At 40.7% G+C, this 26,961-nt stretch overlaps 5 protein-coding genes across 5 annotated transcripts; 2 read left to right on the top strand and 3 right to left on the bottom strand.

Annotated features, from left to right (window-relative positions):
- Positions 1-4,509: 4,509 nt before the first annotated feature.
- LOC135941035 (germ cell nuclear acidic protein-like) lies at positions 4,510-6,671 on the top strand. The gene is made up of 2 exons (XM_065486253.1): positions 4,510-6,593; positions 6,644-6,671. Exons 1-2 carry the CDS (start codon positions 4,510-4,512, stop codon positions 6,669-6,671), a joined length of 2,112 nt encoding a protein of 703 aa, XP_065342325.1.
- A 3,183-nt stretch (positions 6,672-9,854) lies between these two features.
- Positions 9,855-14,169, bottom strand: LOC135940442 (leucine-rich repeat and fibronectin type-III domain-containing protein 4-like). Its single transcript, XM_065485317.1, has 2 exons — positions 12,791-14,169; positions 9,855-11,869 (listed from the first exon to the last, which is right to left on the bottom strand). The coding sequence occupies exons 1-2, from the start codon at positions 12,987-12,989 to the stop codon at positions 10,461-10,463; spliced, it is 1,608 nt and encodes a 535-aa protein (XP_065341389.1). The 5' UTR covers positions 12,990-14,169; the 3' UTR covers positions 9,855-10,460.
- A 118-nt stretch (positions 14,170-14,287) lies between these two features.
- LOC135940443 (queuine tRNA-ribosyltransferase accessory subunit 2) lies at positions 14,288-16,687 on the bottom strand. Its single transcript, XM_065485318.1, has 9 exons — positions 16,547-16,687; positions 16,368-16,489; positions 16,153-16,302; positions 15,980-16,098; positions 15,499-15,655; positions 15,254-15,442; positions 15,035-15,201; positions 14,463-14,660; positions 14,288-14,406 (listed from the first exon to the last, which is right to left on the bottom strand). The coding sequence occupies exons 2-9, from the start codon at positions 16,479-16,481 to the stop codon at positions 14,322-14,324; spliced, it is 1,179 nt and encodes a 392-aa protein (XP_065341390.1). The 5' UTR covers positions 16,482-16,489; positions 16,547-16,687; the 3' UTR covers positions 14,288-14,321.
- A 275-nt stretch (positions 16,688-16,962) lies between these two features.
- Positions 16,963-22,113, top strand: LOC135940261 (leucine-rich PPR motif-containing protein, mitochondrial-like). Its single transcript, XM_065485071.1, has 12 exons — positions 16,963-17,058; positions 17,116-17,295; positions 17,350-17,618; positions 17,679-17,928; positions 18,219-18,444; positions 18,497-18,682; positions 18,920-19,337; positions 20,221-20,435; positions 20,755-20,907; positions 20,963-21,103; positions 21,644-21,836; positions 21,896-22,113. The coding sequence occupies exons 2-12, from the start codon at positions 17,123-17,125 to the stop codon at positions 22,069-22,071; spliced, it is 2,400 nt and encodes a 799-aa protein (XP_065341143.1). The 5' UTR covers positions 16,963-17,058; positions 17,116-17,122; the 3' UTR covers positions 22,072-22,113.
- A 744-nt stretch (positions 22,114-22,857) lies between these two features.
- LOC135939607 (myoneurin-like) lies at positions 22,858-26,815 on the bottom strand. Its single transcript, XM_065484076.1, has 8 exons — positions 26,651-26,815; positions 25,975-26,129; positions 25,802-25,914; positions 25,615-25,744; positions 25,251-25,306; positions 24,458-25,112; positions 24,079-24,240; positions 22,858-23,478 (listed from the first exon to the last, which is right to left on the bottom strand). The coding sequence occupies exons 2-8, from the start codon at positions 26,125-26,127 to the stop codon at positions 22,966-22,968; spliced, it is 1,782 nt and encodes a 593-aa protein (XP_065340148.1). The 5' UTR covers positions 26,128-26,129; positions 26,651-26,815; the 3' UTR covers positions 22,858-22,965.
- Between the last annotated feature and the right edge of the window lie 146 nt (positions 26,816-26,961).

Genomic DNA, 26,961 nt, shown 5'->3' with positions numbered 1-26,961 from the left:
TTATATCATCTTCTAGAGAAATTTTGGTTTTGTTTTTTCCTTTTCCGTGAAACTTTGTTCAGCAAACAAAATTTTTAAAATCACAAAACACGGGTTGGATTTCAACATCTTGATTAAAATGTCTGTGAGCACCCTTTTAAAAATACACATTTTCATATTTTTTGACTCTGTTAAGTGATGCACATGAAAAAACAATCCAATATCTGTTTTTTTGCGGTTTTACCGGCGCAGTCACTTATATTTGAGTCTTTTGGACAATTTCGCCTTGACGGATAATTGCCTGAGGGGCCAAAGGATCGCTAGCCACTTTTGTCGTAGACAAAGTGTTAATTATTTTGATGTCTGCGACTGTTCAAAACAAGTTATCCGAGGTGATATTATTCATCATTGATATTGCCAGACATTTAACTAAGCATTAATGAAAAAGGGCCTCACAATAAGTGGCCTGACTTAATTTTTTTCCGGATGCACTCTACCAGAATTATCCCGAAGACAGTGTAATTTAGGCACTTTTTTGGGCAGTATATGCATATTTTAGATCCATACAAACCTCAAAAAGGAATGGATTTTGTAAAAATTGTAATTTCTGTAACATTTCTTAATGCAAGGTGTGCATACTAACGAGAAGCTTTCAATATTTATTGGTTAACTGCATTGATTTCAATTCAATTCATCTTTATATTATTTTATTTTTTGTATAATAAATAAACATTTTCTGAGTTTGCTATATGTGTTGCATAAAAATGAATCTTTAAATGCTTTATTTATATGTATAGTTGCAATTTAATTCGACACATTTAAAAAAAAATGAATGATTTTATTTCACAAATTATAAAAGGAAATTAATTTTTGATGCAAAATAGCTATATTGTGTTTGATTTTGGGCAAATAATGTATTTATTAATAAAATTCACAAAATTTCAATAGTTCAAGTAACTTCAATGTGTTTATTTTGGATCAAACAAATACATAATATTAATAAGTCCAAAACAGAGAAATCACGATGAAAAATAACTATTTTCAGGGATAATATATAATATTTGTCGATTAAATTAGTAATATTGAAAATTAAGCTTACAGGATTAATACATATCTCGATTATAGTCACATATGTTTACAGTGAACATATTTAAGTAAAATTAAATACAAGTTTATCACTAATTAAAATTTTTACATCCTATATTTAAGTACTTTTTAAGTGCCGACTTTGGGGAACCATTTCACAAATTTTTTTTCAGCGACGACGTTTTGGGTTCGAGTAGCCGTGACAGAAATGCGTCTCTCGGTAAAGAACGCATTTATTTCGTATCGTGGTTCGTTGTAGTAAAGTTTAATTAAGACTGTGAAATTACATGAATAATTAAAAATCACAAATAACTATAACAATGAAAATATCCGGAAAATATCACATTCGAACATAAATAATTATTACTGCCTACCCCGTACGTTGCTATGGAATTTTCTCGCCCGAAATCTCATTCTAGTCGGAAGGAGAACATTTTGTTCCTGACTGCTTTACAGTGCGAGTTTGATTGTGCAGTGGGGGTAAAGGTGCAGAAAGGGTGCACTGCTTGTCGCACGCCTTTATACTGCCACCGGGCAATACAGGTTTAATGCAAACTAGTTAATTGGACAGTAGTGGCGAGAAGGCGTCACAACGTTAAAAATATGTAAATGAAAGAAAATACACAAATTTTTGTTCAGCTTAATTTTAAATTAATTTGAATCTCTTAAAAAAAGAACACAAAAATTCAGACTAACTTGATGAAGTGGCCAGATTCAATTAGCTCTATCCTGCGCATGGGGCGGGCGTTGATGACTTACAATTAGGCGGCAAGGGCGGCAGCAGCAGCAGTGGCGATGGTGTGACGAATAAAAGCCACGTTCCACGCTGACGAGCGCGTCAGCGGCCGTGGTGATTCCTGCTAGGTCCAGCGGGACGTCTGTATCTGCGTCGAGCAGGCTGCAGACGGCGGCGGGATGCAGGCCATGCAGGTGTGCCCGCGGTGCCGGCAGGAACGCCGGTGACAGTGACGCGTTGTCTAGCGGCGTTGCGTTGACGCTCCTTAGCAACACGATCGACGTTGCGCCATTCATTTTCCATGCAAGCTGCAGCGACACGGAAGTCGCGCTCACGCAGAGTTAGAAATGACGCGAGAAGTTCGAGTCTCTGATGCTCACTCAAACGCTGCACCGAGACAAATCCTAAGCGATGTACGCGACGCATGAAAGGACACCACCGCGCCCGGCCGTTTCGGATGCTGCCGCGTCGTCCGCTCGTTGGGCCCCCAACGCGACGCGACTGCCACCGAGTGCCAGAGTGGCCGTTTCCGGGAGCAAAGGCAGGTTCCGTATCTTGTTCCATGTCGTCGGACTGCATCGGTTCTGATTCCATCGATTCTATTATCATCTGTTGCACTCTTTCGTTGATCGGCGGCAGAGGAAAAAACTGACAATTCGGGCGGTAGTTCAATCTGATAAAATCACTGTCTTCATTGGACTGCATCTCCACGTCTGCTGACCCACCATCGTCAAAGTTGTAGGGTGTGTATCTCGGGTATGGGAACATCTTGACGAGTAGAAGGTTTGGACCTTTCTGCTGTTCAAACTTGGTTGCAGTTTGAATTTATAGACAGAAAGTGGCTATGACCCCTGGACTTATTATGATAATGTCATTTTATTACTAATTATTTTTGAAAGAGTTTTTGATTAGGAAATTATTAGCAATATAGCTTCCTACAAACATGTTTTTGAAGTCTATTACGGATCAAAAAAGGAAGAATACGATGGAGATACATTTTATTATTTATAGTTATTAATATTAATTATGTCAATGGTTTGGTCCTTTTGATATTCAAAGCATAGGTTATGTTCCGCAGTTCTGGAAACTGATTTATCGATTTTTTTCGCCGCCTAAAAAATTAAAATATTCAAATTTTGTCTTTGAGACGCGCTTTGTTCTCGGGCGAAAATGATTGAATTTGTCTTAAACTTCGACCGTTATTCCTATCATCGACCGACGACCCCTCATCGACAGGTCTCGGTCGGGGCTTCGACCTGCGGTGGTACCCTGCTAATTAACTCTCAGGGTACCCCGATTTGACATCCGCTCCCAGGCTTGTTTTGATTTTTTTCAGTACTTCCGAGTTTATTTTTTGGCGATTTTTTTTATCCTAGCCTCGTAGCCTCTCAACAACCTTCCTCAGGACGCGCGACCTGAGATTGTGCTCTGGACCTTATTTTTGCGGTTTTCCGGTGACTTAAATTTGAGAATATTTATTGGTCAACTTCGCCAATCGAACGGACAATCGCACAAAGGGCTAGGACGCGTCTCGCAACAAGCCACTTGTCGTTATAACTTGTAGACAATTAGTATAGTAATGTTTTGGATAAATTGGAATTTTTTTGTTGAAAACAAGTTATTTGAAGTTTTCATCTCTGTTTTTAGCATGACGTGTAAATTGAAATGGTCACCATAAGTGGCCCGAATTAATTTTTCCCGAACGTATTTATACTTTGCCAGAATTTTCACGATTGCAATGTATGCAATTTTTTGGGCAGACATGCTGCGCAGGTTGCATATTTGAGATCGACAAACCTCAAAAAGGAAATGGGTGATGTTGTATGTATGCAATTTCTTTATCATTCATGCTGCACGGTTTGCATACTGAGGAAAAAATTAAGGGGATATCGGTTTACAAAAACTTTGGAGAATTTTGATGATGTCCCAGAGCTAATATAGAATAAGGAGTTATACCGCGCGGTAAACGAAAAATATATCTCCTGATATGCATGAAATTTAGTGCAAATGCAGCTAAGGAAAGAGATTCTATGATGGCCATACAAATGATTTGAAAATGGTTTTAACTGTTTTGATATAAAGAGTTAGTTTCGATAAATTGATAGCAGGATACAATATGAGATGAAACATGCAATTTATTTCGCAAAATCGTTAAAAAACTGATTATATTATTGGCTAACAAGAGACACACCGTGCGACAAGAAATGAAAGAAAGAATAACACGCTCACACACACATATAACATGCATGCGGGAAAAAATTACAGCTTCTCTCACGGTGCTCAAACGACAGCACCTAAAGAGGTCACGTGTCGGATCAATTTCAATGACATATCTGCTCAATGCTCAACAGGAAAATGGAAACATGATCAAGGGTGACAAATATATATTCATAAGAGTTGATATTGAAAATAATAATTCTTATCATCAGTTAGACAACTTTAAAAATTGTATATTTTTAAGTCAAAAGGATATAAAGTGCTAGTGAAATTGAATTCGTTTTTTAGATTAGCACAAAATAATATTTATTCATTTTCAAAGACTTTAAAAACATTTTTGTACAGTAGATAGTTGGAATCTATTTTAATAATAGAGATTAACAATAACAAACTTATCAAAAACAGAGTGTCGTCAGTGCCGATTTAATCTATAAATTTAAACTACAGCCGAGTTTCAACATTACAACTTTCCAAACGTTTAACCTGTCAAGATGGGCCGAAACACTTTATTCCCATTCGATGACTGCGACGAATCTAGTGATTCCGAAACCGAAGAGCCAGTGGCGGAGGAGATAACCCATAAGGGTTTGAGTGACACATTCAGGATCCCAAGTAGGTTGAGAGATATCATCAATAGCTTGACCGACACGAGTGAAGACGAATCGGAAGAGCCAGCGGACGAGGTGACGGCCCCCGATGGAGTCTCTGACGCATTCCAGTCCCAAATTGGGTCGAGAAACACACCCAATGAGTCCAACGAATCAAGTGATTCCGAAATCGAAGAGCCAGTGCGGGAAGAGATGTCCCACAAGGGTTTGAGTGACACATTCAGGATCCCAAATAGGTTGAGAGATATCATCAATAGCTTGACTGACACGAGTGAAGACGAATCGGAAGAGCCAGCGGACGAGGTGACGGCCCCCGATGGAGTCTCTGACGCATTCCAGTCCCAAAATGGGTCGAGAAACACTCCCAATGAATTCGAGGAATCCAGTGATTCCGAAATCGAAGAGCCAGTGGGGGATGTGACGGCCCCCGATGGAGTCTCTGACGCATTCCAGTCCCAAAATGGGTCGAGAAACACTCCCAATGATTCCGACGAATCCAGTGATTCCGAAATCGAAGAGCCAGTGGGGGATGTGACGGCCCCCGATGGAGTCTCTGACGCATTCCAGTCCCAAAATGGGTCGAGAAACACACCCAATGAGTCCGACGAATCTAGTGATTCCAAAATCGAAGAGCCAGTGGGGGAGGAGATGTCTCACAAGGGTTTGAGTGACACATTCAGGATCCAAAGTAGGTTGAGAGATATCATCAATAGCTTGACCGACACGAGTGAAGACGAATCGGAAGAGCCAGCGGACGAGGTGACGGCCCTCGATGGAGTCTCTGACTCATCCTGGTCCCAAATTGGGTCGAGAAACACACCCAATGAGTCCGACGAATCTAGTGATTCCGAAATCGAAAAGCCAGTGGGGGAGGTGACTGCCCCCGATGGAGTCTCTGACGCATTCCAGTCCCAAATTGCGTCGAGAAACACACCCAATGAATTCGAGGAATCCAGTGATTCCGAAATCGAAGAGCCAGTGGGGGATGTGACGGCCCCCGATGGAGTCTCTGACGCATTCCAGTCCCAAAATGGGTCGAGAAACACTCCCAATGATTCCGACGAATCCAGTGATTCCGAAATCGAAGAGCCAGTGGGGGAGGTGACGGCCCCCGATGGAGTCTCTGACGAATTCCAGTCCCAAATTGGGTCGAGAAACACACCCAATGAGTCCAACGAATCTAGTGATTCCGAAATCGAAGAGCCAGTGGGGGAGGTGACAGCCCCCGATGGAGTCTCTGACGCATTCCAGTCCCAAATTGGGTCGAGAAACACACCAAATGAATCCGACGAATCTAGCGATTCCGAAATCGAAGAGCCAGTGGGGGAGGTGACGGCCCCCGATGGAGTCTCTGACTCGTTCCAGTCCCAAATTGGGTCGAGAAACACACCCAATGAATCCGACGAATCTAGCGATTCCGAAATCGAAGAGCCAGTGGGGGAGGTGACGGCCCCCGATGGAGTCTCTGACGAATTCCAGTCCCAAATTGGGTCGAGAAACACACCCAATGAATCCGATGAATCTAGCGATTCCGAAATCGAAGAGCCAGTGGGGGAGGTGACGGCCCCCGATGGAGTCTCTGACTCGTTCCAGTCCCAAATTGGGTCGAGAAACACACCCAATGAATCCGACGAATCTAGCGATTCCGAAATCGAAGAGCCAGTGGGGGAGGTGACGGCCCCCGATGGAGTCTCTGACGAATTCCAGTCCCAAATTGGGTCGAGAAACACACCCAATGAATCCGATGAATCTAGCGATTCCGAAATCGAAGAGCCAGTGGGGGAGGTGACGGCCCCCGATGGAGTCTCTGACGAATTCCAGTCCCAAATTGGGTCGAGAAACACACCCAATGAGTCCGACGAATCTAGCGATTCCGAAATCGAAGAGCCAGTGGGGGAGGTGACTGCCCCCGATGGAGTCTCTGACGCATTCCAGTCCCAAATTGGGTCGAGAAACACACCCATTGAGTCCGACGAATCTATTAAAGTCACAACCGGAAATAACTTATTACCGGTAGAGGATATACCCCTCGATGGAGACCGTGACGCAGCGAGGCGTTTTGAACGCTTTTCCATGCAGTCCAGGATCAATCGACATCAGCCTTATATGGCGGGTGAGCCGCGTTATATTTGGGATGAGCCGCGTTATATGGCGGGTGCGCCGCGTTATATGGCGGGTGAGCCGCGTTATATGGCGGGTGAGCCGCGTTATATGACGGGTGAGCCGCGTTATATGGCGGGTGAGCCGCGTTATATGGCGGGTGAGCCGCGTTATATGGCGGGTGAGCCGCGTTATATGGCGGGTAAGCCGCGTTATATGGCGGGTGCGCCGCGTTGTATCGCGGATTTGCCAGGTTGTATCGCGGATTTGCCAGGTTGTATCGCGGATTTGCCGCGTTATACTGCGGGTGAGCCGCGTTATATGGCGGGTGCGCCGCGTTATATGGCGGGTGAGCCGCGTTATATGACGGGTGAGCCGCGTTATATGGCGGGTGAGCCGCGTTATATGGCGGGTGAGCCGCGTTATATGGCGGGTGAGCCGCGTTATATGGCGGGTGAGACGCGTTATATCGCGGGTGAGCCGCGTTATATGGCGGGTAAGCCGCGTTATATGGCGGGTGCGCCGCGTTGTATCGCGGATTTGCCAGGTTGTATCGCGGATTTGCCAGGTTGTATCGCGGATTTGCCAGGTTGTATCGCGGATTTGCCAGGTTGTATCGCGGATTTGCCGCGTTATACTGCGGGTGAGCCGCGTTATATGGCGGGTGCGCCGCGTTATATGGCGGGTGAGCCGCGTTATATGGCGGGTGAGCCGCGTTATATGGCGGATGAGCCGCGTTATATGGCGGGTGAGCCGCGTTATATGGCGGATGAGCCGCGTTATATGGCGGGTGAGCCGCGTTATATGGCGGGTGCGCCGCGTTATATGGCGGGTGAGCCGCGTTATATGGCGGGTGAGCCGCGTTATATGGCGGGTGAGCCGCGTTATATGGCGGATGAGCCGCGTCATATATGGGATATATAGATCGAGTCATTTATATTGAATTGCACTCGCTGCGAGATTAGGGTTTTAAATATAAATTATTTTTCTTATGTATGAGGCGTGCGAGATGTACCAAGATTCACTGGCCTTGCGAGCGTTTACAGTTTATACTGTATATAGCTGCTTAACGCTAGGATGATTATCGTTTTATCACTAAAATTCCAGTGCGCATGGGCTCACAGGCTAACTCAGGGTTAAGGTTAACGCACTCAGGTGGCGGGCACTACAAACACTTAAAAATGTAAAAAATAAAATTGTAACGTATTTATTTATGCTATGTGGCTCATCTATTAATATGAATTAAAGAAATAAATTCCAATAGTAATTTTAGAGCAAATACAGTTTATGAGATTCTATGAAATGTAACTGATTTGAAAATATAGTTTTAATAAACAAAGTCTTTCGCAAAGTCATAAAAAACTGAGTTTGTTATTGGCGCGTGCAAACAAGAGACACCGCGTCGCGCGACAAAGGAACGGAAGAAATAAGAATAACACACGCTCACACACACAAAATGCATTTTACAGCTTCTCTCGCGGTGCTCAACCTACAGCACCTAAATAGGTCACGTGTCGGATCAATTTCAATGATATATCTGCTCAATGCTCAACAGGAAAATGGAAACATGATCAAGGCGGGTGACAAATATTTTCAGGGTTAAAATTGAAAAATAAATATTTTCATCATCAGCAGTTTATCTAAATTTCTAAGTCAAAAAGATAGTGCCAGTGAAAACGAACTCATATTTTACATATTATAGCATAAAATAATATTTTTCATTATCAAAGACTTGAAAAACACGTTTGTTGTAAGCTGTAAACAACGGCAACTGTTTCAATAATAAAAACCATACGAAACAGAGGGTTAAGTAGTGCCGATTGCGTCTATAAACTGCAGTCGAGGTGCAACTTTAGAACTACCCAAACGTTTGATCTGTCAAGATGGGCCCAATTTGGGAATGCCCACCCGATTCGAGTGATTCCGAAAGCGAAGAGTCAGCAGGGGAGGAGACGTCCCACAAGGGTGTCAGTGACGCAACCGGGAGCCCAACTACAAGGTTGGGAAACACACCCGATAGCTCGGACGACACGAGTGACTCGTCGGACGACACAAGTGACTCGTCGGACGACACGAGTGAAGACGAATCGGACGAGGAAACGGACCTCGATGGTGTCTTTCACCCAGGCTGTGCCCAAGATGATTCGAGAACCTTAATATTAACTAGGTTGGGATACAAACCTTTTAGCTCGGAAGACACAAGTGAAGACGAGTCAGCGGGCGAGGAGACGGCCTGCCAAGGATTCCGTGACCCGGTCTGGGATTCCGACGAAGAAATCACAAACAATCAACAGTGTAATGAGTGTAAAGAAGAAGCACCCACGCCAGAACCGTTCGAATATGAAAGAGAGGAATAATTTTTTTTAAAAAATGTGTCAATTTTTAATGCTCCACTAGAGAAATGTTGTTTTTTATATTTTTCCATCAATGTGAACAAATTGTTCAACAAATAAATTTATTTAAAAACGCAGAACACGGGTTTGATTTCGCAACTGAAATGCAAATGATTAAAAATTCAAATAAGCTGTGAGAAGCGATTGACTTCAATTCCTGTTCCAAAAATATTTTTTCCTAGTTTTCTGACTTTGTTTTCTGTTCAGTGATGCTCATGAAAACAACGATATTTTGCTTGCTTTCATTGTTAATTTAATGTTCGTAATTATTGCTAAAAATCCGTCCGACCTTCCTGTCAGATTGGGCCTGAACTGTTTTACCGGTGCCATCGCATTTATTTGAAGTCTCTTTTGGACAATTTCGCCACCTTTGACGGACAGTTGCCTGAAGGGCCAAAAGAGCGCGAGCCACTCTCGTCGTAAACAATAATAAAAGTATAATAATAAGGTTTTGGTTTGTTCAAAGCAAGTTATTCGAGGTGAGACATTATTCTTTTCTGATAATGCCAGACGTTTAACTGCGCATTAATTGAAAGGGTCACCATAAAGTGGCCCAAATTAATTTTTCCCGAATGCACTGTACCGGTAGGAAATGTTGACAATTTTTTGGGCAGACATGCTGCACGGTATGCAAAATAAGTATAAAAAAAGATTTTGATACATATTTAGTGGTTATTAACTATTAATTTTTAGACCTCTAAGGGATTTGTAGCATTAATTTAAATAAATATGAACCCTTCCTGTAACAATTTTTTATGTGACATATCATGCTCTAAATAGCAGAAAATATTGCAAATTTCACTTGACACATTTTATTGCAGAAATAAAATATGATTTAATTCACAAATTAAAAAAGGAATATTTGACGTAGAACAGTTACAGAATGTGTTTGATTTTGAGCAAACGTATTTATTTGTAGAAGAAATATGCCAAGTTCACGATATTTCGACACTGCGGAATTATATTTTTGACCAAACAAAGTCAATTTTAGTCTAAAACAGGAATTCACAAGGAAGAAAAACGAATTTCAGAGATATTTTTTCGATTAATTAGTAATATTAAAAATTAGACTCACAGTAAAATTCGTCAAATTATATGAAACAACTTTAATCCTAGAAAAGTAACTAAATAATGCCGGCTTTAGAGGAACAATATCACAATGCCCTTTCAGCGCCGTTCAAGCAACAAAGAAAATTTAAAATTAGCTTGTAAAGCTGAATAATACTTCTTTTGAATTCGATTATGAATTAACTGAAATCACTTCAAATAAAATAATAACACACATTTATAGCAATATTTTTCATTTTGTCCTTTTGAATGATACTATTTACACTTTAATTTTTAGTCCAACTCGATGAAGAAGGCGGCGTCGACGGATTCGATTAGCTCTACCCTGCGCACGGTGCGCGTGGGGCGTGCGTTGATGACGCAGAGGGCGACGCAGGCGGCGAGGGCGGCAACAGCGGCGAGGCCGAGCGCTGCGATGGCGGCGTAGCTGCGTTCCACGCCGACCAGCCCGTCAGCGGCCGTGGTGACGCACGTGCGGTCCAGCGTGACGTCTGCGTCGAGGCTGAGCGCAAAGCAGTAGGCGGTGGCGGGACGCAGGCCGTGCACCGCGTACGAGTGCGCCCGCGGCGCCGGCGGGAACGTCGGCGACGCGTTGTCCAGCGCCGCTGCGTCGGCGCCCCAGCGAAGCACGTACGGCGCTGCGCCACTCATGTTCCACGCAAGCGTTACGAACGTCGCGCTCACGCTGAGAACAAAAAGGCGCACGTTTGGGTCTTTGACGCTCACACGCACGCTGCGTCGAGCCAAACCCAAAGCGTTGGACGCGACGCACGTAAAGAGGCCGCCAGCTTCGCGCCCGGCGTGCGTCAGACGCAGTCGAGACGTATCGGACGCTATCCCGTCGTCCGCACGCAGCCAACGCACGCGTTCGGCCCCCAACGCGATGCAACGCAGCTCCAAACTGCCCCCCAGCGCCACAGCGGCCGTTTCCGGAAGCAAAGGGAGCACTAGCGGCGCGCAGGACGCTTCGGCGCACGTGATGTTGAGCCAGTGATGTGCGCAGTGGCAGACGAACGCGTTCCCTGATGCGTCAACCCGCACGTCAATCCAAAATGGCGGACGTTCGAAACCTAGCAGCGCGTTTCCGCTTAAATTCACGACGCGGAGGCTCGGAAGTGCGTCTCCGAACGCATCTGCAGGGATGAAACGCAGTCCGGGACTGTGCGTCAGCGTCAAATTTTCCAACGCAGGCAGGTTGCGAAATGCGTCCGCGTCGATGCGCTCCAACTGCCCTGAAATATCCAAACTTCCGACCGAAATATCGTCCGTTTCTCCGCGCTGGAGACGCCGTACGCAGTTGAACGCAACGCTGACGCTAGCCAGGTGCCTGGCCCTACGCAAGGCGTCGCCGGGGAAGCGTCTCAGGCGGTTGTGCGACAGGTCGAGGGTGCGGCTGACGACGGCGTTCTCCAACGCACCAGGGTCGACGCGGACGATGCGGTTGTGCGCCAGGGAGACGTGCGTCGTGCGTCTGCGCGCCAGTCCGACGCCCGCGGACACGACGGCTAGCTGGTTGTGCGAGACGTCCAGCACGGTGACGCACGGCGACGCCGAAAGAAAGTTGATTGGTAGGGTGGTCAACGCGTTGTGACTCAGGTTGAGCGTGCGCAAAGCCGGAAAATGCAGCACAGGGGGCAGCACGCGCAGCGCGTTCTCCGACGCGTCCAGCTCGCGCAGGTGCCCTGCCGGTACAAAATTGATATCGTGCTATTTTTTATCATTGATTAATTGAATGAAAAATTAATTAAAATAGGAAAATATCGGAGAAAAAAGAGCGATATTCATGAATTTTGGGTCGTCAAAAAATATAAAATCATTTAAATGTTAAAAATTAACCCGTTTTTGCTAACTTTTCCTTTATGGAGTTTTCCGTGTTTTTTGAGCTCTGAAATTTGACAAAAATAATTAAAGGGACACCTATAGGTTTAAAAAAACTTTGGGAAATTCACAAAAAATGTCATTCTTTAGAGCGAGAAGCTAATAGAATGAGGAGTTATACATTAGATTTCTTGCAAATAAAAAAAATTAGCTCTTTGGAGAGCCCAATGTGCATTAAAGGATTTAATAAATTATTTCATAGAGATAATTTTTCTAGATAGAAATTCCAGCGGGGGCCAGATGTGCGATAAAATTGGTTCCCATTGCACATATGAATGTGGGAAACAAAAAGCTCTCATTGGATTGCCGTACAAGTATCAAGAGTTTATTTTTACGATTTAAAAGACACAATTAGTGCAAATTATGTCAAAATATTGACGAAAACTTGGTTCTTTTCGCGCATTTTCACGTGACCGTTTTTTCGCGCCATACTCCACCGGACGCCATATCTGTGCGTCGCACGAATCTGGCCCCCGCTGAGAAATTCTGGAGCCAAATTAAAATCCAAGAAAATGAAATTTAGCCAAAAAAATTGTGAACAAAAATAATGCTTTTATCCCTTTTTATTTTTTAAAATGGATTTTTCACTGAAAATTTTTCTTAATTATTTTCTAAAGCCCAAAAATACGTCTTGAATGAAAAATTCAGTAAAAAATCTAATTCTGATGGGCTCCAGTGAATTCTTCAACCCTGACAATTATTTTAATCAAAAATTCCGATCATACCTGCCGGTTCGAGTGTTGGCAGAGCGTGTAGGTGTCCTTTGCGCAGTGTCAGGCGGCACAGCAGCGTGGCGTTGATTGCCAGGATGTCAGCCTCGGTGGCGTTTGCCACTGACAGGGCCGGACAGTCAACCGTCCAGCCGGGACACGCGTCCGACACGACGGCGAGCAGAGCCAGAAGCGCTCCGGCTGGCAGCCACATGCTGACTGCGAGCGACGACACCCTTCGCCGCCGTTTCCCACCCCAAATCGATTCATTTCGCCCTCGCGGCGCGCCGTAAAATTCATTCGCTGTATACGGCCGGTCTAAACTTTGCTTTTAACTCTTTCGGAACAATATGAGGCCTGATCCTTTTAATTCGGAAACTTTTGGAGCTTCTGCCAAAGCATTAATTATTTTCTTGGTCGCGGTGTAAAATTAGCCCTTTAAAAATGAGAAAATATGCTTACGTTTTAGTTTGTGGCAAGAAAAAAGGTAATTTTGTCGTGATGTACTATGGTTAATATGCTTTTTAAAAGTTTTGAAATAAAAATTTGAAGCCAGTTTTCATTCATTTATGATTAAGGCTGTGAAATTTAGACCATCTATTTTTTTCCTGAGCTTCCAATCGTTGATGAGCATGAGTCGTTCAATTGAAAGCCATTTTAATCATTCTGAATATCGTCTAAAATCCGTAGAAATATTATGTGTTTTGTTTAGTTTGCAACCATAAGTTACTTTTGGCCAGTTTTTAGTCAAAAATTTTTTCCTTTGAATATAATTTTCGATATTTTTTTCCATTATCTTTTGGAATGACCTAAAAAAATTGTCTTGAAAAAATGCCTCCATATTTTTGAGCTCATTTTAGTAGATGATGTTGCTTCTTTTTTTACCAAATAGAGAAAATCAAAGAAACCTAATTTGCATTTTTATTAATTCAAATCCCTTGAAAGTATCAAAACTGCTTGAAAATTTTGACCATTTTAATTGTAAGAACGGAAATTTCATTGACTCTGTCAGCTTTCAGATTGTGTGAGGTTTGCCCTTTAAATATAGATCACATACAAAAGTTAAACAGCCTAGAATCAACCCTCAAGCATAAAATATTTGCACCTTGTTCCATTAAAATTGTTTTTTAATCTTTTTAAAATTTTAGTAAATCAAAATATTTAAAAACAAATCAAAACACTCATCCATGGCCGGGCAGCATAATTTCAATAAATTCCAATCAACTAAAAGATAAAAATCCTACTAAACAAGTGTTAGACTTCGAGAAAAATATGATTTTTTTATGGAGGCTTGATAGGTAGCGCTTTTGAAGTTGAATTTTTCAAAATTTGATATCTCAATAAAATACCACTTTATAGTGATGAATATAGAAAATTATTTTTAAATGTGGTCTTTCAACAAATAAATTTACTAAAAAATCAAATTTATTGAATTAAAAGTTTAACTTTCCGTATTAATTTTCATTTCTTAAATATCAGGATTTGTTGAATTATAAGAAAATTCCTCCAGTATAAAATTAAAATACAAATTTATTAGTCTCATAACTTAGCTTTCAGCAGTCTCCTCCTTGTCCTCTCTGATAGCCTCTCTCATTTTGTCGAAGAACAATTGGTAATGGTGCAGGTTGTGCCTAAAGCATTCAGAATATTAAAATAATTCTTAAGACCCTTTTTAATTAAAACTCACAGCATTAATAGCACGTGTCCTAGCAACTCTTTGGTGACCATCAAGTGATGGATGTACGCCTTCGTGTGATTTTTACATGCCACGCACTCGCATCCTTCCAAAATCGGCTCCAGCCGCTCAAAATACGTTTTGTCCTTTAAACTGATTTCGTAGCTTTTCAATTCGTTCTCCCCTCCGTGCTCGAAATTGTAACTGAAACTGATCAGAAATATTATTGAATTATTATTCGTGATTTTTCCACAGGTTTTATTTTCTCAACACCTCTGCGCTTTCTATTTATATATTTTTAATTCCGCATTTTTGAAGGATTAAAATTTTACTGAGTAGGAAATCATTAAAATGACGAAAAAAGTTTCTATCGCACTGCAAAAATTGCGGAGTTTTTGCAGCCATGATTTAATTAAAATAATTAAAGCTTAAATTCTATTTCTGGCATGAAAATATCTTCAATTACACAGAAAAAATCAAGACAAATTTATCAATTATTACTCTCATTCAGCCAAAGTTTTTTCAATTTAGATGATTTAGAAACCATTTGGGTAGGTGTATATATAAATTTAAAATTAAATTACCTTTTTGTTTTAGGACAGAATTTAAAAGTAAGCGCACTGCCCCTTTCCGCGACGGCAGTGGGCAGGGAAGAGTCAAAAACGTCAACGCCCTCCTGCACCAAGTCCCACAAAGCCTCAGGGGACCAACATCCAGGCAGAACTCTCAACTTTGCTTCAGGCAAATCAGCCTATAATACAAATCATTTAATTTAAGTTAAGTTCACATAAATTTTATCTCACGATGGTCTCTTTGACGAGTTCTCTAACTAGTTCGACTTTCGCAGACTCTCCTTTGGCGCCAGCAACATTGAATCCGTCGATTACGAATCCGTCCACTGGCTGCGAGGCCATTTCTTTGGTCAGTTGGCGCCTCCGCTCGGAGCAAAAGCCGCCGACTAAGCTGGCCAAAATGCTTGATTTCTCCAAAACCTTTACAAATATTAACTAGTTATCCTAAAATATTTGAAATTTTAGTAAATTCTTGCCTTGGAATTCTTGTGTCTCTCCAAGCAGTACTCGAAAAAGCCCGCTGTCGATTTGACACTGCGCTGCAGTCTCTTGGCGGTGCTTTCCGCGTCTGTTTCGGAATCGCATAGCGTCTGGTACAGATCCGGCCTCAGAGATTCCATGGCGTCCATGTAACTGATTGGAAAAAAGTTTTAAAATAAAATGTCAATAAATTGAAAAAGCGATGAATAATATAATTTGTTTCGCAAAATCATTAAAAAACCGGATTTCAACTGTCCACCAAAAGTGCGGCTAAATTTCTTAATTTAAAATTTTGGCAAGAGGAATAAAAAGCACAACTCTTTTCTTTTTCTTTTAAAATTGGGATAATTTTCCAAAGATATTCCATAATTTAGAACACACAATATTAAGAAAAAACATCACATTCGCCATTGAAGAATCTAAAGCTTCGTACAATTTACTTCATAATTTAAATAGGAGGCATTATTTTCAACTTACGCAACTTCATTGACACTTTCCCGGCCTTCTTTTTTCCAAACAGCCACGCTGTTCTTCTGATTGAACCCGCCAGGCAGAGGAACGAGCGGATCGTTCACAGAGCAAAGAGTGAGACTCTCCTGAAGGACAAAAATTAAATAACTTAATTTTAGTAAAAAATATCTCAGACGTACCTTCATGCCGATGAACTCGGCAATGTTGAATTTCGACTCTCTGGTCGCGGCGAGTGCGCGCAAATTGGAAGCAAGGGGAAGCTGCAGGGCCAGACTCTTTTTAGTCATCATCTCCAGCGTTTCATGGGTCAAGTGGGGAACAGTTCCACCCTAGATTTTAAAACAATAATGCTATTAGCTAAGTAAAGTGAATCTCAAGGCATTTAAATACTTACGCTTGTAGTGAAAAGCATTAGAGGCGTGTCAAAAGCCGCAAGTGGCAGTCTTTCGATTTCAGAAATCGATCCCAGCCTTCCTTTTTTCGTGATGTACTGAAGACTGAACTTCATTTTAATCCCTGTTAAAAAGTTAAATGAAATTAATGCGAAAAGATTTAAATTTTATTAAAACTCACTCGCAAAATCGCCTCAGATGCACAGGAGACACTCAAAATGATTAAAATTAATTTCAAATAATTCCGGATATGATTTTTTAAAACGTTTTAATGTAAAAAAACAATGATTTTATGGATTGTTTGCATGTAAACAAACAACGTGCTAAACATGTGATTTTGATGTGATCGTAATAAGCCGGTAAGGTGTTTTCCATGGCTGCCAACCAAATTTAAAAAACGTGTCACATAGAATATTTTTGCAGCTTTAATTTGTTTTTTTGTAGCTTTTAATTGAGTTCATTAAAAATATTATCTCATAATTTAAGTACGAGAGAATCCAACCTCACTTATTCTTGAACAGAATTTTTATATTATTTTAGTTGTTATAGGTATTTTCGAGTATTGCCAACGTAACAATTTGTAAACACGAGAATCACATGGGATAGAGAACTGGTGTGAACGAATCTCTCTTGACTGAAAATTAAAACTGACCTATCACCGCAATTATCACTCTGTTTCAGTGTGATTTTCAGGTATTTTAGCCATAATTTTGCACGTAGTTCAATTGAAAAGCATTCAAATCTGTTTAGAATAAGGATGATTTCGATTCGAAGTTTGCTTCGGCCGTGCAGGGTAGCTAGTCGATTCGCATTTAGAAGAATTCCCAACAGAAACAATAGCAGCTTCGTTGCAGGACCAGCTGACACGTTTTCCCATCGAGAAAATGTAAAAAATAACAGACTGTTTGTAAACAACAAAATCGACCAAAGGTTTGTGTGTTTTCCTAAACTCGTTTTCTTTTATGATTCATAAAATTATTTCAGATTTTCAACGCTGTCGACAGTTTTAAATCCCACGAATGAAGCTCCAGAGCCTGTTTCCCAATTTGAATTGTTCCGAGCGAGAGCCCTGAAGAAAGGGCGCGTCAATGAAAAAGAAACTGAATCGCTGTTGGAATTTTTAAGCGACGGTGCCATAGAGGAAGGGCAGTGCGCCTTCATGCTCAACTGCTGCGCCGAGTATTTGCCGCATTTACCAGGAATTAGGAAAGTTGAGCTGGCTGAGAAAATTTGGAACACATTCCCTGACCAAGGTAAAAGAAATTAATATGTTCCTCTTCCTGAACAATTTAAAAATTATTTTTATTGATTAGGGAGAAGTAAACTGGATGTCCTGGCGTTTTTAAATGTGCACATCGCCGCCACGCAGGAGGTAAAACCTGAGGTGGTTCTCAAGTTGCCTTTGTTGGAGGACAAGGAGGTCCTCCAGTTGTTGCTCGAGAGCCATGCTGAGTGTGGAAATGTGGCCAAATGCAATGAAATTGTGGAGAAAATGAAGTCCCTCGGATTTTCAGCTGCTGACCACGAGTTTGCCTGTCTCATCCTGGCTCATGGAAATTCAAAGTACCTAAAATTCAAATTTCTCAAACTTAAACGAATTAACTTTATTTCTCAGGGTCTAAATCGTATTGCTATGAATTCTTGGCATTAACATAATTAACTTGACGTGCTGGAAATAAAAAAGTAGTTCGTCCAAAACCTAAAAACAATTTTTCCAGAATTTTAAATACGCCTAGAAAACATAGTAAACAAATCACAGCAGATAAATTACCAAAAAAGCATTTAAATAATATAATCTCTGACTGTTGGCTGCTACAAACACTTATAAATAAATTTTTATTAACCAATTACAGTAATTATAAAGGGGTGCAGTCCGTTTTGGAAAGAATGGACCTGACTGGCGTCAATCGAGGCCGTCTATCTCTATTTTCCCTGCTGAGGGCACAAATTCTGAATGAAATTCCGGTGATCGAAACCCTGAAAATGATGCACGACCAGGGTGTTAAACTGGACGATGAGCAAGTGGCCAAAGTCGTAGTTTGCCTCTCGAAAACGAACAAAACGAAGCTGGTCGGCACGGTAAGGGAGCGATATTGTTGTTTTAGGACTGTCATTATGATTTTCCCTGCAGATTTTGCGGCAGTTTCCAGTCAATGGCTTGGGCCACGTCGTAAGGAACATGGTCATCCATCTGATTTACGAAGGAAAGCACGTCTTCGCCTCGGAAATCTTCCACTTGCTCTTGGCGGACTCGAATTCTGAGATTTTGACCAGTATGCTTGCCTTCTTCCCTTCAGAATTAGTCAAATCTGGCAAGGTAGGAAAATTTAATTTTTGTTTTTAAACAATTAAACGTCTGTTAGATAATAAAAAAATCCAGGCGCCCTGTAACGAACTTTTTTAAAATTTGACAGTATGTATCATCAATAACCAAAATGTAGCTTCAAAAGAAAATCAATAAATCCCTCTCTAAATCATCTGTAATAAATTAATTAAAAATTATTTAAATTTCCTTAAAATTGATTTATTTCATCGATTCACAATTTTTTTCCAGTCTGCATCGGACATTTTGGACATCTGCCTGGCGCTGCAGTCCAACTTTCCGAACCACAACCCATTCCTGTCATACGCCGTGGAGGAGAGCCTCCGGGACAAGAGCAAGATGGACCTCTCGAGCGCCCTGCTGGCGCACATGACGCCCTTGCGCAGCCACTACTTCTGGCCACTCATCGTGCACAGCAGCTCGACCGAAGAGGCGGTCGACGTGCTGCAACAGATGCTCAAATTGGGCCTCCAGCCAAATTACGACACGCTCACCTTCTACCTCTACCCCAGCATGCTCAGGTGGGACGCGCCCATCAAGGTCATCAAACTGCTGCAGGAGAAGTGCCACCTTTCCATCTCCACGCAGCTCGGACCCATGCTGTGCGCTCTTTTGGTCAACAAACAGATTGAGGAAGCACTCCATCTGTGTAAGAAAATTCAGATATTTATTTATATTAACGAAAGGCTTTATTATTTGTTGTAATATTTTGAGAAATATCTCATCTCAGCTAGGTGTTATTTAAAATATAAATGGAGAATTGGATTCCGTTCGTCAAGCCCAATTGAAAGAGACCTAAATGAAGGGGGGATTCTCTGTTTTTCAGTACTTTTAAATTCAACAGTTGGGTGAGCCGCCAAAAAATGGCGCCACTGTATACTTTCGATTTTAAGGCTCTTCCACTGCGATTTAAGACTTCAGTCCTGCTGCTGTGCATTCTGCTTGTAGAATTATTTCTTTAGACGTGCTGAAAACAAAAATCAGTCCATTCATTCGCTGTAGAAACGTCGGGAATGATTTTAATTAAAAAAATAAAGTTTTTCACGATTCTACAGCGATTGGCTAAACCGATTTTGGTTTTCAGCACGTCAAAAGAAATCATATTTGGTGAGGAATGCACAGTGGCAAGATCAAGCCTGAAATCGCAGCGAAAGTGTCTTAAAATTAAATTTATTACGAAAGTATACGGTGGCGCCATGTGTTGGTGGCTTCCAACAGTTCGAACACTAAGTGCTTACCAAACTGGTGAACTGATTGACATTTTTTGTTTTTAAATATTTTGGTCCCTGAAAAGCAGTTTAAGCACTGTGTTCTTAGCTTTCATTTTCTAGAAATTCCACTTTTGATACTTTGAAACCAAATTTTTGCGTAAATCTTATTGTTAGATTCTAAACATCAGAAATGCTTATACTGCACACTTTTAGACTCGTTTCTCCCTCCCTGAATGAACTGAGGGGTTAAAGGGGTTTCTCCCATTTTTACAATTTTTTTGTATTCTTTATTCCTATTGTAAAATAAATTTATTATCGTAGGCAAGCTGATTAGGGATCGGACAATTGACCTGAAGAAACTTTACCGGCCGATGGCCATAGCTCTGTTGGAGAAGAAAAGCTACGCTCAGTCAGCTGATTTAGTCGCTTTGCTGGCCGCCTCTAAACATAAATTCAGCGAAGTAGATTTTGTCGGACTCTTCCTCAGCGAATTCGCCAACAGATGCCAGCCGACTGAACTCCGCGAGTGCATCTCTGTAAGTTACACAGTGATTTTTATGAAAATTACATTATTAAAAATTAAAACTGCGTCTGAAGTATGAAACGATTTTTTTATAAATGATATCTGGTTCAAAATTCCTGGTTCAAAACTCTTTTTTTGTTGAGTAAAAAATTAGTAGAATAAAAATAAGTTTCTTTCTAACAACACTCTTTATTCCCCAATTTTTAAATTTAATTGAAAAACCTTAGTATAAATTTACCGTTTGATGCAATATTGTTTTCATTGCGTTTTTTTTATTTTTTACGATTTTAAATAAAAATTATTTCAGTGGTTTCATTTGAAAATTGTTTCAGCATTTGGCAAAACATAGGCTTCGGATCTCAATGGCATCGTACGAGTTGCTGTCCACGCGGCTGAGCGTGAAGCAGGCGGGCATCCAGTACCTGGACCTGCTGACCGACACCAGTTTCAGTGGCGTCGAATCCTTCCAGCCGATCCCCCACCCAGTACGCACCAACAAATTTTCCACTGCCTCAAAATTAATAAACTGACGGATTGCAGAAAAACATGGACATCGAGGAGATGGAAGCGCATTTGATAGAGCTGAAAAGCAAATCAATGAACACGAGGGGCATCCTCAGAAAACTCCTGATGGCGCACTGCAAGGCAAAAAACGTGGAGAGGGCGCTGCATATTAAAACGGTACATTTTCTAACTAAGAGAATAATTATTAATGATTATTGTAGTGGGAGAATTGATTTTCGAATAATTTAAGGGGTGAGAAAAGGTATTTTGTCTAAATTCGACTGAAATTTTTGTTATTAAAAAATGTTGATCAATTTTAAAACACACATATTTGCATTATCAGCGTTGTGTCTTAAAAATGAAGCTCAATTTTGTTTATAGTCATTCCAGAAGTCTCTGAATTTTCGACATGAGCCTAATTTCCGCGGCACGAGCGATTTGGGAAAATTAAAGTTTTTCTCGGATAAACTAAAATGACCCACTGATCGATTTGTCTAATGAAATTGAGTTAAAATAAGACAAAAATTATTATTTTCAATTCAATTTTGACATTTTTAATCAGATTCTTTGAGATTCCAAAAATATCTCGTCAAATTAATAAATTTCCAGTTTACTAATTTCACCTAAATTAAATTGAGCACAAAATTTACTTTACAGTAAATTAATCAGCAAAATACATAAATAATAATTCTATATTTATTTACTTTGAAATTCAAGGAGTTGGATGCTGATCAGTGCGAACTGAGTCCAGGAATTTTGTCCTCGTTATTCGCGCTGTACGTGCATCTGGAGGACGTGCGCAGTGCGGCGGACACTCTTCTCCAAATCCAGGAATACCCTCGATTTGTAATGGATGAGCACAAAATGCTCGACTTCTGCACGCTCAAAGTCAAAACCGGTGCCGCCTTTGGTGAGCTCTTTTTCACTCAACTTTAATTGAGATTTATGAGGGTCGTTTTTATTTCGCAGAGGACGTCGTGCAGGTGTTGGAAGAGTACGTGGCTCTCATGAGGAGCAACAGACGCACACCGAGGAGCATGGACGCCCGCAACGCCTTGGCGCTGATCAAAGAAGTGAAAGAGAGCTTCGGAAATACGCAAGCAGATATTATTTCTTCAAAGCTGAGTGATAATGGATTTATTTAGTTGGTATGTTTTAATAAAATAATATTAATTTTAAAATTTGCACGTTTTTTTTTGTTTTAAATGTAAAAAATACGTCCTTTAAAACGAATTAGCAGCTGGTGAAACTCCAATCTTTCATTGAGCTTAAACAATTTTGTTGTATGTTATTAAAAAAAGCAACAAAAAAATCAGGGTTTGCCAATTTTGCATTGCGCAAAAATGCACCATACGTTGGAAAACACACCTTGGGTTTTTCGCATTTTTCCTAATTTTGTGAATGCAGAGTTCTGTGGTAAAAACCTTTTTTTCAATTTTTACCAGTTTCTTGCCAGCACTTATTGAAATTATTTTATTAATTGAATCATTTTCTAACCTACTTAAACATTTTGTTTTGAGAAATTGAGTCAGGAAGTAGCAATTTTAAAGAATAAAACCTGCATAATAATATAGTAGAGACAACTTAAGACTACACTGACTGCAAATTTTAGAATTTTACTAGGGAAAAATGGAAAATTCCACATTTTGCAAAAGAAATAAGTGAAAAATTAAAATTAGTTAAAGCCACCATATATTAGAAGAGAAGATTTGCGCGGATTTTAGTGTTTTTTTAAGTTGAATGCTTGACCTGGTCGTAATTTTAGCTGAAGAGATAGCTATATAGAATAATAATTCTTAGTTAGTTCTTTCTGCAGATGGAAAAAATGTTTGTTGAAAGAATGAAGATTATGATTTTGAAGATGAAATTCGCATTTATTTGCCAGGAAATAAGATAGTTTCAAATACCTTTTAGCCTTACAAAATAAAAAGTGAAAACAGTGGCGGATCATATAAAAAAAGACATTTAAAATTAGATGAAAAATCTCTGGCTTGCAAGAGAAAATCTTTAAGTCCCAAAGATTTCTGCTGGCCTAAAATTCAATCGCCGTCACCATCAGCGGATTGGCGCTTCCTCTTGGACCTGCTAGCGCCGGCCTCAGACAGTTTAGACTTGACGGCAGACACCATATTGACCACAATAGCATTCATGCCTTTAGTCAGTTTGTGGGCTTCTTTGAGGTGCTTTTGGACGCTCTCCTTATTGAGCTGCACCCAGTGGCAAACAGGACACACATAGCCAGGAATGAAGCTGGCCACTGACGGCTCCGGGAACGCATCCAACTTGCGCAGGGTCGGCACCTTTCCAAACATTCCCTTGTGTTTGTATTTGTGATCCGCGAGGAAATCGATTTTAGGGGAAGTGAAGTTGCACGCCGAGCAGCCATAATTGTACTCTCCAGTGTGGTAGGTGATGTGGTCCTTGAACGTGTTGAGACGCCGCATCAGCATCGGACATAGCCGGCACTGGAACGTTCCGGTCATCGGAGGCATCGTGTGCACTTCACTCTTGGCTTTCTTAAACGCGGCAGCTGACATTCTTGAGATAAGCACCTGTCAATGAGAAAAATGCACAATTTAAAAGTGATTTTAATGCCTGCTCATTTGCCCGTGACACGAAAATGCCCTTAAATGTGGAAATCACGTTTTTAGTGCAAATTCTTTGTACATTTTGTTGACCTAAGGGGAACTTGACATAAAAATTAAGTGTTTTATATCTTAGGAGAGTAAAACAATGGCCAATCAATCGATCCGTCTCAGGGTTGCATTGTTTACCACCCGGTTTTTTCACCACTCAATTTTTATTAAATTCTTGCGCAACAAATGCGAGGAATGAATTTATTCCATTTCCATCCTGTGAAAATCTAATATTTGCGGCCAGAGTGGTCAAAATATCCTCTACTGCGCAGATTTTTTCAATTAAAAAGCAATTTTTGAATCAATTGCTCCAAAAATTAATCTCAGCCAATTTTTCAAGTCAAGATCATGAATAATAATTAGAAAATAGTAGGTATATGTTAATAGGAATAAACCACTTTTTATTAAAAGCCAGCGCGGTTAAAAACACATTCAAATCGAGCAAGTCAAAATGGATTTTAAGATAATATCGTGTCTTGTAAGCCAAAGAAATTAATAGTTCAGACTAAAAATTACCTCAGAATTTGGATGCAGGCTTTTGTAGTGCTTGGTGATGTCCCTCGAGTGTTTGCCACAAATAATGCACTCGGTCGTCCGTTCAAATTTCTCATGGTCAAGGTGATAGTTGATGGCATGTAAATTTTTGAGTTTTGCTGACTCCTGGCTCGGCTTGCTGGCCTGCAATGAGGAAACGTTAACACTATAGAAATGTTAATCAACTATGTGTATTCAATAAATAATTTGTAATATTTTTTACACGAAGGCATCAAATATTATTTATATGTTTAGCTGCTGACACGAATTCTGTTTTAAGAATTTTAATTCTTAATAATTCCTTTAATTTAGAGGAAATTGCACACCTTTATATATTGCACACATATAAAGAGACACTTACTATAGAATTGTTCGTGCTGGTTAGCGCCATTTGATCAGAGGATGCTGAACGAAACTCTTCATCGGAGCTTTCACCAGATTCTGAAGTTAGTAAAATTACCGAATCAGTTTTACCGTCATCTGCAGGAGTTGCTGGCGACTCCGGTGCAATGCTTTGATCGTCGTCTTGAGGACCGTCTTCTTCATCTGCCAAGATTTGTGAAGACAAGGTTGGAGCAGCCTGCTCATCTGTGACTTTCTTGGAAGACGGGGACGTCAAGCCCCGACTCCTTCCTCTCCTTGGCACGGTCGTTACTTTAAATACACGGTACAATCTGCGGCGCGGAGAGTTCTCAGATGCACTCTTGACAGGACTGGTTTCACTGACGTTCGTGTCCGACACTAAACCAGTATTTTCCTCCTCAGGAGTAGGGGAAGCCAATGGAGGTTCACAGCTTTCATCCCGACGACTGTTCTCGATCTGAGTTTGGGAGCTTTTGGGAGACGGGGCAGGAGCTGCTTCTTGCGCTGCTGGGCCTTCATTGCCGTTTGACGATGTTGTGTCCTGAATATTTTGGTTGTTCTCATTAGCTGGTTCTCCAACGTAATGAGGTACAGGATTTTGGGAAACACTTGAGGACTGTGCCGGCTGCTGAGTATGGACATCAGGATTAATCCTGCAATCATTTTAAAAATAGGAAATATGAGCTTGGACGTAAATTTTCCTCAAATATTAAAATTTTTCGACCTAAAAGGACAAATTTCTCCCACTTGTTAGTAGCATGCACAGGTTATTATACTGCTGGTATACTCACATTGCAACTGGCAGGGACGAGTAGCTCGGACGATTCTGTGCGTGTTGGCAAAGTCTCTGAAAAATAATTAATTATACAGGGTGAATTCCCAAAATGCGAATATTCAGCTGTTATTCTAGTTTAAAAGAGCATTTAGACACCATCATTGGTGCCATGTTAAAAAGACAAAAACCGCGACTTTAACCAAAAATACATTTTTTGATAATTGCTAATCTTTATAATGCGAAAACAATTTTTTTGTCAACAATTGTGTTTTTAAAATTCTAAAAAATCAATAAAGCCTGCTGAGAAGTGGTAGCTCAAACAAAAATCAAAACCAGACCTCTATTATAGACCTATAAAAACGAAGAAAATGTTAAATTACTTGTCCGAAGCACTGATCAAGCCGTTGAAAGGAAGCAAGGTTCAAATTATTCCCGACACTTCCGTCTGCCTGCTTGTGTTGCAACCACTCACGACTTGCTAGGGTTGTTGCTTCGTATTTCAGGTCAATCCTGCGCGTTCAAATATTGATGAACAAAATCTACATACATGTGGATTATTTTACGCACTCAATTACAGAGACTTTGAGCTTTTCCAGCAAGATCAGGTCTTCACCTGATTTCTTCAGGAGCCTCTGGTTTTCCAGCTCGGAAATCAGCGCCGCGCACTTCAGTTTTAAATCCTGCGGTGCAGAGATTATATTATATTGAGTGAAACAATTATAAAATTTACACGGCCTTACAAATAAATGGTTTTTGTGCAGCTCCACTTCCGTCGGCGTTGGATTGTAAGCGATTGTGTACATTTTCAACATCTCGAAGTCATCAAACTTCTTTTTGGTGCAACAGGGTTGTAAAATGCTCGGACCACCACTTCCATTTGCAGGCAAATCCATTTCTGAGGTCCAGCAGAACGAAATTAAAATTAATTGATTAACATTGTTTGATGGTAAATAGGTTCAAAACGGATCAAACTCTCACTAATTCACACTTCTCGGCCAAATAGGGCGCTCCATAACATTAAATCAATTTTATGGAGGAAAATGAGAAGAGTCGACGTAACAAATTGTTGAAATTTAAGTGATTTTTGCAAATAAAAAATGATATTGATGCTGATAGATGTTATAATAATTAAGAAATTGTTATTATTCGACTGAAAATTTAAGTGTTTGTTAAGCTGTGCGCAATTTTCGCAATTTTAACTGCACAACGACGAAATAATGTGAGTGAGCGGAAATTGAGAGTCCACTGATTACATTATGTCGAATTCTATGTATGCAAAAAACTTAAATTTTTTACTCAAAACGCAAAACAGCAAAATTAGAATACATAGTGCTATGTACATAATAGTAAATGCATAGATACATAATTATTATGTACATATAATATATGGAACGTCAATTCTAACTTCAAACTCACTCAATAAATATGTAAAAATCCTTCCAAACAGAAAATTCGCGGTTTTTCTTTGGAGCAGTCTTCGAACGTTGTACACTTGCAAAAAATGACGTGATAATGCTGACGAACGTCAGACGTTAGCAAAAACCGCAAAAACAGAATCAAGAACAAGGAACGAAAAGTCTAAGTCTGTTCTTCTGTAACAAAAAATCAAATAAAAGGAAGTTAAAGAGAAGAGGAGGAGAGGGGAAAACCGATTACACTGATGGCAGAAGGCGGATTCTGATTGGCGCTCACCGGACCGGACCTGGTGGCAACAGAAATAAGAGCGC

This window comes from Cloeon dipterum, chromosome 3 (genome assembly GCF_949628265.1).
Source record: "Cloeon dipterum chromosome 3, ieCloDipt1.1, whole genome shotgun sequence".
Taxonomy (NCBI): domain Eukaryota; kingdom Metazoa; phylum Arthropoda; class Insecta; order Ephemeroptera; family Baetidae; genus Cloeon; species Cloeon dipterum.
The sequence above is the reverse complement of the archived record's forward strand: the minus strand, read 5'-3'. Positions and strand labels throughout refer to the sequence as shown.